Here is a 13,439-nt window from a genome sequence, read left to right as displayed (position 1 = left end):
CTCATAGGAGTTTGTGTGTCAATTTTATTTTTAACTTAAATAAATTAACATATATGAATAATGTAAATAATAATAATTAATATATTTCTCTTCGCTTGTTTGTTTTTTCCATCTATTATTTAATATATTTTAAAATAAATTGAAGAAAAATAAAATTTAGCCACCAATTTTTAGAATGAAATTTAAACTCCATCTTCATTTTTTGGAATGAAATTTACACATCATTTTTTAAAAAATAATTATATATTTAATAAAATTTAAAATAATAATAATAATAATAATAAATACATGTTCTATTGTTTGTTTTTTCCCAACTATTAATTAATTATAAATAAATTGAAAAATGAAATTTAGCTACCATTTTTTGAAATGAAATTTATACTTTATTTGTTTTAAAAAATATATCTTTAATAGAATTTAAATGAATAGAAGAATAATAAAATTTACAATATATTTTCACAGAATGAATTATATTTTTATTTTAAAAATAATTCTTTTTATTTGACTTTTTTTTTATTTGTGAACTCTATCTTTATTTAATTTTTTTCCCTTTATTTGATTTTTTTCACATTAATTAATGCATTTAAAATAAATCGAATGAAAATTAGGTATACATACACCATTGTTCAAAATTTTATAGTTCTTGTGGGGACCCGGACGCTAATTCATTCCTTAATCGTCTTTAAGAATAATTCAAACATTTATAATAAACAGGGTTTAAATTTTTTTTTAAAATACAAAGCGCAAACGTAATGTAATTCAATTCAAATTACATATTAAACATAAAAATATAAATCTTGTACTATCTACAAGAATTCAACTAGGTTCAACTATATATCAGTACTGAATCCTAAGTTGCTTCGAAGTCCGGATCTCCACGCTATCTAGTCCAGCCTCGTTCTCTTCTTGACCCTGATCCTATCTCACCTGTTGCCATGCACACATACAAACAAGACAACAGCCGAATAACTCCGGTGAGAATTACATTCTCAGTATAAATCATGTATACATGCAATCATAAAAACAATGTAATCGCATATAACATATATGTCTAACATGTATTCAAATCAGAATATAAATCCATATCAAGAATAAATCCTATTCTAAACATGTACCATTATCAGGAACATAAATCAATATGTATCATATTCAAGAACATAATCAACATGAATCAATATAACTGTCAATTAGACTCATGACGTCACATTTAAGACTAGACTCAATCCTAGTCTAGGGATCCCGGTTTCCAAATGTGGTATTCCTATATCGAATTCCGTAATAGAAGGAACTCTGTTCCTATTACTCGATATAACCAAATATGGTGTTCCTATATCGAATTCCGTAATAGAAGAATTCCAATCCTATTACTCGATATAACCAACATCCGGTGTCCTGACCTATCCGTCATGGACTGTAGCTCTATCGCTAATATCCCATCTTGAGACATCGTGCAATGTGCCCGTGGCGATCCCGCCACTGTCAGGCATTTCCGTCCCAAGATGTCTACACTATCCTGTAACATCGTGCAATGTGCCCGTGGCGATCCCACCACTATCAGGCACTTCTGTCACAAGATTCTCATCTAATACCTGCTATCTATCAATCAAGAGAACAAGTATATCAATCAAATCAATACAATAAGGTAAAGTATGTGATTTAGGGAAACTCGAGCCAAACCTCACTCGAGTTGTGCAATCCCAACTCAACATTAATTTATACATTTATCTTCTCGCTCTGACGAAGACGAAATCCTGAATTCAACTCTGTCCATTCTCAATCTGGTAATAACAATACCGAACAGACACAATATCAATATATAACTCAATTCAGAACATGTTCTGATCAATACTCAAATCAACATACTATCTGATCAATGTCAATCGACATACAGTACAACAATACAATCTCAGTCAATCGTAAATCTGATCAATATCAATCTACTGAGGTTTCGACGACATAAACAATACAGTCTCGATAACCCCGTAAATCCCAACATCTCAGAAATAATACCAGAACTCATAATCAATATCGGTATAACTCATAATTTCAATGATAATACAAATCTGATATCGAATCTCAGTCAAATCGACTCCGAAATTCATAACAATTACATAATCAGTCTGTTTCTTAATCTGACTTCGATTCTATGATGTCTAACATGTCAAGAACATCATATATGAATTCCATTCAATTCTGACAACATCATAATTTCAAAACATAGTAAAACTTACGTCCAGTTGTAGCCTACGTCGATAGGAACACAGTACTGAAGTCGGATTTAAAATCGGACGGACGAATCTTTCGTAATTCACAAATCTACATGATAAAAGGCGTAAGGATATTTCTCGGAGCTTCTCGATTCCTTTTCCAACGTTCTGATGAAATTGAAACTTGTTATATCTATATATATATATATCCACGTTGCATGCTAAGATACGTGTCTCATTCTCCCTGATTTTCAGTCGGCGCTCGGGCGGTTATAAACTACCGCTCGGGCGCCGAACACTCTGCCCGGTACTCGGCTTGTTATCCATTGGCGCTCGGGCGGTAATTTTCTACCGCTCGGGCGCCACAGGTTCTGCCCGAATGGTATTCTTATTGAACACTGGCGCTCGGGCGCCAGACTTTCTGCCCAAACTCCAATCTTGCGATGCATTGGCGCTCGGGCGGTCACAAACTACCGCTCGGGCGCCGCATCCTCTGCCCAAAACATGCTCCCGTTGAACATTGGCGCTCGGGCGGTTATTTTCTACCGCTCGGGCGCCAATAGTTCTGTCTAAAAATTGCACCCTTCATATGTTTTGGCCAATCTGGTCTCGTAATAGCCCGTCTATACTTATATCAATTCATAATCAATAATCTCATATTAACAGAATCAAAATCTCGGGCATTACAGTTCTCCAATTTTTGAATTGGTCTTCTGTGAGCCGGTCTCATGGATATATCCTTCAGATGGGCCAACCGATCAATTTTCAGAGTGAAAAACAATGATTTTTCATGATTAGAGTATGATAGGAAACATGTTTCATAAAATTGACCCTTGAAACAGTCTCGTAGGATTTTTTATGCAATTTTAATTTTTAACTTGAGTAAATTAACATCCATTAATAATGTAAATAATACACGACTCATAATTTTGAAAACTCTTATAAAATTGTGTGAATTTACATATATTTCCTAATTTTCGTTAAATAATATTAATAAATACATGTTTTTTTTATTCGTTTTCATGTATTAATGAATTTTATAATAATTGAAGAAAAATGAAATTTTATTTTTGGAATGAAATTTACGGCTTTTTTCAAAAAAAATATATATATATCTTTAATGAAATTTAAAATAAGCGACACAATGTCAGCAACTTAACTCACGAAAATTCCCTGGAGTTTACTCATCTCAGTACTACCCTCATTCTTGCACGCTTAACCCAACAAAACTGAATGATAGTGAAAGATTTATCTTTTAGTTCGAATGTTTCTTAATCTTTATGTCAAAAGTTATATTTGTTACTCACGACACAATATTTAATTTCTTATAATTGTGATTTACCGTGCAAAGCCTTATACTAAGCTAATAGTGAACACAATGAGGATTGCATTGACGTGGCTGTCAATTTGCCAAATCGTAAAATCCTATGCATGACAAACACAAATAATTGTTTGTTATCATAAGAAAAAACTTCAAAAGAATCAAAATGAGTTTAAATTAATTTTATATGTAATAATTACTCTTATATACATCAAATGGATAAAAAAAATAAAAATGAATTCAAATTGTTTTTATGTAAAATAAATTACTTTACATCTACGGTTACATAAAATGATTTATAAGATTTTTAAAATTTTTTATGTTTTTTTTTAAAAAAATTCTCGAAAAATAAATTTTTTAAAAAATAATACAATTATCTTCATGTTTTATGCACTGTCAAATTTTCATCGATGAATACTTGTAGAACTTGTAACTTTTTTTTATGACGTTATTTATGTATAGAACTTTATAACTTCAAAATATATCATGAGAAATTTAGAAATTGTGGTTCTTATTATTTTGAATACTCATGTCGAATATGGTTCTGATTATGGATCACATTAATAAATATTTTTATATTTATACATAATATTGCAACATTATATAACTATATGTATATCAAACTTAAAACAACTTAATTATATTAATATTCAAGAACTCAGTCAAAAATAAATACTGAACTTTATCGATATATCGTAAATTTAATTAATTGTTAAAAAATAAAAGATAGTGTGAGAATTGTTCTCCTCATATCATCTTTATATATTTCACACGTGCAGCCTACGTGCATATCTTCTAGTATATATATATATATATATATATATATATATATATATATAGATTTATTGATTAAAAAAAAGGTATGAAACATCAATGCGTATACAATCAACAATCTAACACGCGCGCAACTAGTTTCTTTTGTAGCCACATGCTACATGACAAAAGCGGATTTCAAAAAAAAATTTGTATCAAATGTTGTCTCTTTGTATAATCGAAGGGCCAGGAGGAATCATGGTTTCATCTTTACGTTGTAAACTACTTTCTTCCTCTATTAAAGATAGATGCCTCCATGGACTATAGTAGACCGCCTTCGAATTGGCATGTGATGGAGGAGAAGGGCTGTTCCAAAACGGGGAATTCTGTCCAGACCTAAACTCAAATTCCCCATCCTCTCGAGGCAACGGGGAGATAGGCAGCCCATTGACCCGTTTCCTGTAAAACTTGTCCTGTACAACATCATAAGAGTTCCCGGTTCTCACTTCTTGAGCTAGAGAGCACCAACAACAAAAAAGCCAGAGAGCACAATCCGCGGCTTCTGGGTTACCACAACAAGAATTGTATGGACGAAGATTGAATCTTTTTCTCATCTGAATCCTCCAAAATCCGCCATAGAGTAACCCAAATAGACAAAGGAAAATCCCAGTGACTCCTAAGGCGGCTCTTATTGTCTCGTTATCTATGTTAATGGCTGCAAGATTGAAAATCCAAAAGGGAGCCAAGCAGAATAGAAGAAAAGTTGCAATGTGAACATACATGTTGCCAAACCCGAGTCTCTCCATGTTCCACCCAAACACGCAGAAACTGCAGAACAATGATAAGTAAGCTAGAGAAATGTCGTCCCAAAAATCAAGAACTCCTCCGCTCCATTGGGGTCGATTCTCAACAGTTCTTTCATCTCTTGGTGCAAATGAGAATCGTTTTTCGAAAGATTTTCTCAACTGATTAGTATTATCATCAGTTGTAGCCCGTAATTTGTGATTCTTCATCAATATCAGACTCATATTCTTTCCCGAGAGGGCTAAGAGAGGTGTAAATCCCGGCAAATGCAGGGGCGCCAATTGCAACAGATAAGCATAATCCGACACCTATAGCTGGCCGTTCCGACCTCTTGTATCCCAAGTTAAGACCACACAGCGCATATTGAGCAAAACAGTTGATATTGAGAAGAAAAACAACAATCATCATGTGCATCCATTCGTTAGGTTTATAGGTGCCATTCTTGCAGTATACTTTTCGGAGCTTCAAAACATCTACTGACCTCCATCTTATTAGTAATGCAAAGTGATAAATTCGTTTAGGGTGTTGGTATAAACACATAAGGGTGAATAAGGCGTTCAGAATTTGATTATTGACTTCGAACCAAGCATCCCTCTGTGATTTTTTTGGGAGTGAATGGTTTAACATTCCCGTCATGACCATGAATAGAATTGCGCCAGAAACAGCAACACATACTATCCAGATAAAAAGGGCCATATTCAAGGGGTTCATTATCCATTCTTTGCTGATTCTCGAAAGGCAGTTCCAATCAAATTTTCGAGAAAATATCTTGTTAAAACGATCACGAATATGCCGACTGCTAGATGAAGGTACAGCGCGTGATACTTCGTTCTTTTCATCAGCAAACCGTTGAAATTTTGCAGATGTTGAAGCCAAATTACCAAATTTAAGGAACTTCATCCTTTTGGAAAAACCATCATAGAATCCATTTTTTGTATTTTCGTCACTTACAAGACCTCTTTGTGAAGTAGAGACGTGCAGAGGTATGTGGCCCTCAGAGTTTAGCGACTCCGTTTTCCTCATTCCACCGCTGTTCTCAGCATTATCACCTGTTACCATCTTACTTTCTCAAGCAAAATGTTTGCAAATTCAAGGAAAATTAATAAAGTCAGCAAATCATTCTTAATCTCTGGTCCTTTGAAAGTGGCAATCAAATACCACCCCCACGCCCCGCTACAAAATTGGGAAAGCTATATCGAGCTACCAATAAGATCTTAAAACAAAAAAACTAAAAGCATGTCAGTGAAATTAACTCGAAAACATGCCCAAGAACCCAGAAAAATAGTAGTCCACAAACCAGCAAGCGTTGGTATATGTAGCATACAAGACCAAATACCATTCCACATAGTTAATCAACAAAAGACCAAAAAAAAAAAACATCCTAAGACATCGTCTTTCAGATTCAAAAGAAAATAAGAAAAGATTTCAGTTTCTAAATTGGAAAAAGCTATGACCTTGCTACACCATTAAAAACAGCACAATCAGCAAATCCAAACTAGCAAATTACACGCCATACCCATAAACAAAAACTCAAACAGATTCCAACACATGATATATCAAACTCGAGTAAATAAATAAAACATACAAAAACAATAAGTAACAGAAACAAATATACCAATTTTCAAAAGATACCAAAGTAAACTCACAGAAGATGGCAAGAAAGGACTTGGGTTGGGGACTTCTTCTAGAAAAGATCGCAACTTGGTTTTCCGGGATGATTTTCTTTGAATCTTCTCTTTTCGTAATACTTCAATTATTTATCGGTAGCGTTTGTTTGATTTTTACTTAGATTTTTTGAAGGTTTGAACGATGGGTCATTGGTACGAACTAAATTTAAAAAGTAATTAATTACAAGAAGTCAACAGCGATGGCGGCGTTCGTGTCATTTCTTGTTAAACCGAATGTGAGTGAAATTAGCTGTTTCCTCGACAAAGCTTTATTATTGCCATGAACTATCACCATCTATATGTGATATAATTATTCTAATACAATTTTAAAATATTAAATTATTTTATTTTTGTATAAAATTTGAAATTGGGCAAGGGAGAGGTGAAAACAGGTTCCAGTCTATAGAGACCTTGATTTTGATCTTTAGAAATTAGAGGAAAAAGTCACTGACGATTTTGTCAGACATTTTCACGTATAGATTTTTTCTTACCATATCGCATTTTAAATTCGCAGCACACATTTTTAGACGGACAATATTTTAATTCTGTTTTACATAAAATATCTGAGACAGTAAAGAGAGTAGGCCACATTTCTAACCTCAATGTAAAACAAGTATATGACTTAACTTGTAAAAGCTAAGTTCAGTTCCTCTTATGAAAATCAGATTTGATCAAGCAAGCACCTGAGAAACAACCTTTTTTAAGCGTTTATTTGATATCTGTTAAAAACAACATAGTTACTTAACTACAAGTTCAATAATTTATAGAATTAACTAAGTTTGCGATTGGAATTAAACTCTAGAACACTACACTTTCTTGAATTTAAGTAAGATTCGTCATCCTCTAGTTCTTTAGCCTTCACCGCCTCCTTCACTCTCAGTAGAAGCGATGTCTTCCAAGCATCCTGTGGGAGCAAACAAGCACTTTACAAGGACAACAAAACTAATATCTTCCAAGCATCCTCTGGTAAATAAAGTTCTCAATGAGTTGCATTGAAACAAAATGCATGTCATCCCAAGATTCTGAAGCGATGGACATATATATATTCAATCCCAATTCCCAAGTTATGAAACAAATTCTCTTCATTATCTTATAATCTAGCTAGGAGCGACCACTTGTCTGCCAATAATCACACTCTACCCACTACAACTACAACACATATAATAGAGTACACGCTTTTAGACTAATAGCATGGGATTTATTCAGAGGCGGCTCTATATTACCAACCCCCAAAATATTTATAAAAGTGTTGTTGTTGTTGTTGTTATTATTATTATACATTTTAAGTTTATATGTATATAATAAAGTAGTTAATTCAACAAACGGTCAAGGTGTCTGCGTAATAAGACTGGTGTGCATGGTTCTATATCTCTCATTCTCATTTTCAAGTTTGTTTAAAAAATTTATTTATTTCTATTTGTTAGACCTAAATTTTTAAATTTTCACTCATCTTTTCGTAGTAAAAAAAATTAGTTAAACAAAATTTTCTGGACTTCAAAATAAAATGTAAAATAACACATTCAAAGAAAAATGAAAAAAAAGACATTTCGATTTTTATTAAGTTAAAATTAAAATTTGATTAGTTAGTAGTGACGAATCTATGTAGCCCCAAATGTAAAAACATATATGAGCACCGGTTAGATTATATGCATTTCTTGGATGTATAATTTCATCAAATACAATATAGGAGCACCCTCAACGGTTCTCATCAATAAATTTAATAGATGAACATCACATCCATGATTCTAATATAAGTGCTCATAGTGAGTATTCAAAAGATAATATATGTGTGTGCGTCACATCAAGAGTTTTCGCACATATAAAACGACATAATTTAAAACCATTTGAAACAAGAGATAAAGGGCAAAAATTTTTGTCAAAATGTAAATTGGTTGTATTATGCAACACATCAAATCTAGTAAATAAAAGTAAATTCTAATACATTGTAAAATAAAATAAAATAAAACAGGTCTACCATTACTAAACTAGTTCATAGCATCTCCCTTCCAACATAAAACAATTGATAATAAACCTTCGATTTTTCCATCCACGGATTCAGGTACTAGGCCTGAATCAATGCGGTCGAGGAACCACCTTACTTCCTACATGAAGCCCGCAGATATATTCAAACAAATATAAATAGAAGATTTGGATAACATAGCCCTTTTTCTTTATGGTTCAACCATCACTTGGACATATATCGGTCACAGTGAACTTCAATTATAAGTTATAACTTCTCCTTAACTGCTAGAAACATTGAGTGAACAAGCTGATGCTGCATTTTTCTATTTATTAAGTTATTTCCATTTTTAGAAATGCAAGCACTGCCTTGGGCTTGAGCACGTAATTATACCACAATTGAGTCACGTGGCGTGTGTGTGTGTGTATCTATTAGAAGCTAATCATATCCAAGTTGGACCATTTTCTAAAATCCAATCTGGGAGTTTCAGATAAACAATACACCACAAATTTCAGCACGAACCTTTTTTGGAGTAAAAATATAGCTAATAGTGAGAAACAGAGCATTTAACTAATCGTTAAGGGAAAACTAAAGGTGATTTGGTTAAAACGGTCAAATGTGTAGGCCAGGCAATATTGACGAGATCAAATGAAAACAGCAGAAATAAATGCCTAAACATTCAATCATATTTCAAAAAAAAATAAACATTAATATCAATATTACATACATACGCACAACAAAAGTCAGTCTCATACATACAAAAGACTATGATATCAATATAACAATCTTGGCCGGTAATTCATGCTCAGATACGGTATGAATTCAATCGTATAAGTAAGCAAACTAACCTGCCACTCTTCTTTGATGGAATAACTAACCCTCTTTTCTCAAGGCTCTTAAATCGATCTCGCGCAAGAGTGCAACAGCCCTATCATCCAAAACGTTCAATAATACACAAAATACAAATTCAGTCAACTGTTCGATATTCTTTGTTGTAAGGTTAACAGTAAATCGAGAAGGAAAAAAATTACAACCTTCAACTTCCGAAGTGAACCCGTTTTCTCCTCAGATAAGAGGACTTGGAGAGGAGCGGGCTCAAATCTGAAACATAAAATACGATTATGCTCGTCTGTTTTCCATGTTTAACAATTTGATAATGCAAATGGGTATTCCCAATGTTATTTGGGGCACGATAAGTATTAAGACCTACGGCATAGACTGAAGGAGCAAGATGGGGTGTGTGCCTCATATAAGCGAGGTGTATCAAAGCATCAGTGTATCCATGTTCATGAAGTTATGCCAACTGCCATTAGTAAAAGGTGCAAAGAAAGTTAATGAATGTCACATTTACAACTGCATACTTGTATTTTCCCATGCGTGGTGGTCGAGCCTTCAGTCTTTCTTCTTTAGCAACATTGCGTCGGATGCGTCTCTTATGTTTTTCTTTATCCTCCTCGGTTATTTCTTCAAGTATATCCCTTAATCTGTTTTAAAAAGAAAACCTAATAAAATACATGAGAATTCGTGTATAACTAGAGGACTAGAATTCGTGTATAACTAGAGGACTATTGGCAGAAAATACTCATCGGACACCTGTCAATATCTTGTGAGATTACTACCACTTTTTTGGTTTCTGCTTCTACTTTCAATCGTTCCTTCTGCCTAAGCCTCCGATTCAATTCAACTCTTGTTACCCTTTTGGTTTTTTGAAGCCTGTGGATTTCCAGAAACAAGAAAAAATAAACAGGATAGGTTATTCAGGAGGGAGATAATCAGAAAAGGCAATCTAATATGCAAAAATCTCCTCAATAAAGTTGGAAGATCATACAGATAAAATAAAGAAAAAAAAACAAAAGATAAAGCAGGGTACACAACAGAATAGCTCGACAGTATTTGACCTCTTCTCTGTATTTGTGTCCTCGTAATCTATAATATTTTCACTTTGGCCATCATCGTTGTCATCTATTCCATGATCCGCCTCAAGGAAATACATCTGACATACAAAATAATATTGATTCACTAGTGACCAGTTGATAGCATGTGGCAACTGAGAACTAAGTGACCACAGATAATTAGGTAAGGGAGACTAACATCTTCTTCATCGATCACTTGCCCAGGAACTAATAAAGGAACAGGCTCAGGTCCCGATTCATGTTGATAAATTTTATGCATTTCATCTGCCACAGCACGAGCTAATGCTTCCTGTGGAAACAACCAATAGAATAAAGTTATATCATGGTCAGTAAATCAGCTGGAAAAAATAACAAGTGTAATAGACAAAAATAAACATAAAGAATAAATAACCTGATGGGTATCAGGGTGGGGATTGAATGAGCATCCAGAAGGTTCGACTTCAACAGCAGGTATAAGGGAAGGCTTGGGTTTCTGTTATTATAACAATAGTTAACCCAAAAGAGGCTGCAAATGTGAAACATTCTATTGAATTACAAAGATGACTTGCTATAAACAGTTTCTGTGAATACAGGAACGACTTAACAATCAAGGTGAGTTTCTTGTAGACATGCAACAAATATCAATCGATTGATAATACTTCATCGAGCGTCAAAATGGCAATCATCAAGAGTTCAGGGAAAATTATTTTACCCTTCTAACTCTGGCAATGTCTTCACCTGAAATGATAAAATATTGGCTCCATCAGAAATCACAGTCGGTCATTTATTAAAATTCAAAAGATAGATAAAATTCATCAATTAATTATAAATATGCTACCTTTTTCTTCCCATAAATCAACTATGTCAGAACCAACAGCAGTTTCATTCTGCCATCATTTTGTAAATACAAAGTATTAATCAATCAACAAATTTAAACGAATAATCACTCCAAAACATATCTAAAAATTTAAGAACAATTGCTAACCCTTGAGCAATCATCCGCGCCAGTTTCATCTGCTTGAATAGCGTTACCATTTTTCTTGGATTTTTTCTTTTTCTGTATGGAGGATGGAATAGGTTGAACAAATGGGTTCCTTTGTAACACACTATCACAATGCAATACTCTTTCTCGGCTTTTATCAATCTTCCGCTTAACAGAAAGATCTGCAGTTGCATTTTAATGAATGTAATCGCATTCTCCAAAACATTCTCCGCTGTTACACTTACATGCTTTGTTATCAAATAAGTAAATAGCAAAAAAAAAATGTAGTGAGAAAGCTATAAAAACAAAATTTGATGAGACGCCACTATTGTAAATAAGACGAAAATATTTGAGAGGAGGAAACAGAAAGTCCTCAGATGCACAACTCAGTGAGATAACTTAAAATTTACCAATATTAACTTCTCAAAACTTCCGATAGTTACAGCAGCAGCAATAGAACACAAATAATCTCATATGCTTCAGGCTCACAGCATATACCAAACTGAAGTTCAGTCCCCCGAATAAACTAAAAAAACACATATAACGAAATTATCACAATTTCAACGACCAAGAGCCATGAACGTGATATTTAAAGCTTTTACCTCTGGTTTTGTCGAGGAAATAAAGTGAATTGCTGGGGATATCTGCCAAAGACCCACCAGACAGCGCGTCTTTGGTGGATTTTTCGAAGTACTCTTCGAAGTCTTCGGTGCTTATGTTAGCCCTCCAAGCCTTCTTTCCTTTCCTCGAGCTCTTAGCTTTCTTGTCCCATCTTCTGTCCCTTCTCGGTTTATTTCATCCCACTCAGATGACAAAAATTTGCTCATACTATTTTTTTTTCTAAATTGTATGTGTAACAAGATCTTATCTATTTTGTCCATCCAAATTATGTGAGGCACTGCCTACATGTAACATCAAATCTATCGAAGTCAGAATAGTGACCACATAGATAACATCTCATTAACCCCGATTCTCACTCTTCGTATATTTATAGATTTCGCTTAGGCCTTCGCTGTTTGCAGCTGAAAGCGAAGTCAGCAATGAAGTAATTAACCCTAGTTATTGTGCTGAGTGTGAGTTGCTTAGCCGTTGTTTGGGTTCATTTGTTTATGTAATATCGAGTTTTTTTAAATAAATAATAATAAAATTAACAAAATATAAAAATAAATACATAATTTATTTACCTCTATTTTTTCTGCCAAGTTCTCAAATTTATTTCTCATTAATTTTTATAATTATGATATTATTTATTATTTTATTACAAAATAATTATATAAATACGCAACAAATACATCAAAATTCTAGTTTGTAATAAAGTAGGAATAGAGGTTTAAAAGTCTGGCCTCTTTCCTATTTTTAAATTTTAAATTTTTAAAAAGTAATTATGATTTAATAGACTTATTAGTACATGAATCGATTACATTATAAATTTTAGAATAATAATATTAAAAATAATAGTATCAACAAAATTAACGAACATCAATAAAAAGTATATATTTTTTAGGCAAAAACTTGTGTAAGACGATCTCACGTGTCGTATTTTGTCAGACGAATCTATTATTTGGGTTATTTATGAAAAATTATTACTTTTTATGCTAAGAATTTTACTTTTTATTGTGAATATCGGTAGGGTTGACCTGTCTCACAAATAAATATTCGTGAGACCATCTCACAGGAGACCAACTCTATTTTTTATTATACTTTCAAATTGTTATTTTGTTGTACTTCAGCAATTCTCCTAAGATACATTTTTTTGCGTATTGTTGGATTGGCGGGGCATTAAAAATGAAATAATGCATTATTTTACCTTTTCTTTTCAAACAAAAATTAAACCAATAAATAAACTTTGAAAT

General features: G+C 33.1%; 1 protein-coding gene and 1 pseudogene across 1 annotated transcript; both read right to left on the bottom strand.

Annotated features, from left to right (window-relative positions):
* Positions 1-4,321: 4,321 nt before the first annotated feature.
* Positions 4,322-6,934, bottom strand: LOC142532599 (uncharacterized; annotated as a pseudogene).
* Positions 6,935-7,328: 394 nt separating this feature from the next.
* On the bottom strand, positions 7,329-12,378 carry LOC142532469 (ribosome biogenesis protein NOP53-like; the record flags this gene model as incomplete). Its single annotated transcript, XM_075638761.1, has 12 exons — positions 7,329-8,854; positions 9,561-9,640; positions 9,747-9,813; positions 10,074-10,196; positions 10,306-10,425; positions 10,611-10,705; positions 10,804-10,914; positions 11,017-11,097; positions 11,317-11,342; positions 11,443-11,491; positions 11,590-11,768; positions 12,189-12,378. Coding segments are annotated over 12 exons (1,128 nt in total), but the record flags the coding sequence as incomplete, so codon positions are not given.
* Between the last annotated feature and the right edge of the window lie 1,061 nt (positions 12,379-13,439).

This window comes from Primulina tabacum, chromosome 18 (assembly GCF_025594145.1).
Source record: "Primulina tabacum isolate GXHZ01 chromosome 18, ASM2559414v2, whole genome shotgun sequence".
NCBI lineage: Eukaryota > Viridiplantae > Streptophyta > Magnoliopsida > Lamiales > Gesneriaceae > Primulina > Primulina tabacum.
This window is presented reverse-complemented; position numbering and strand designations above follow the sequence as displayed.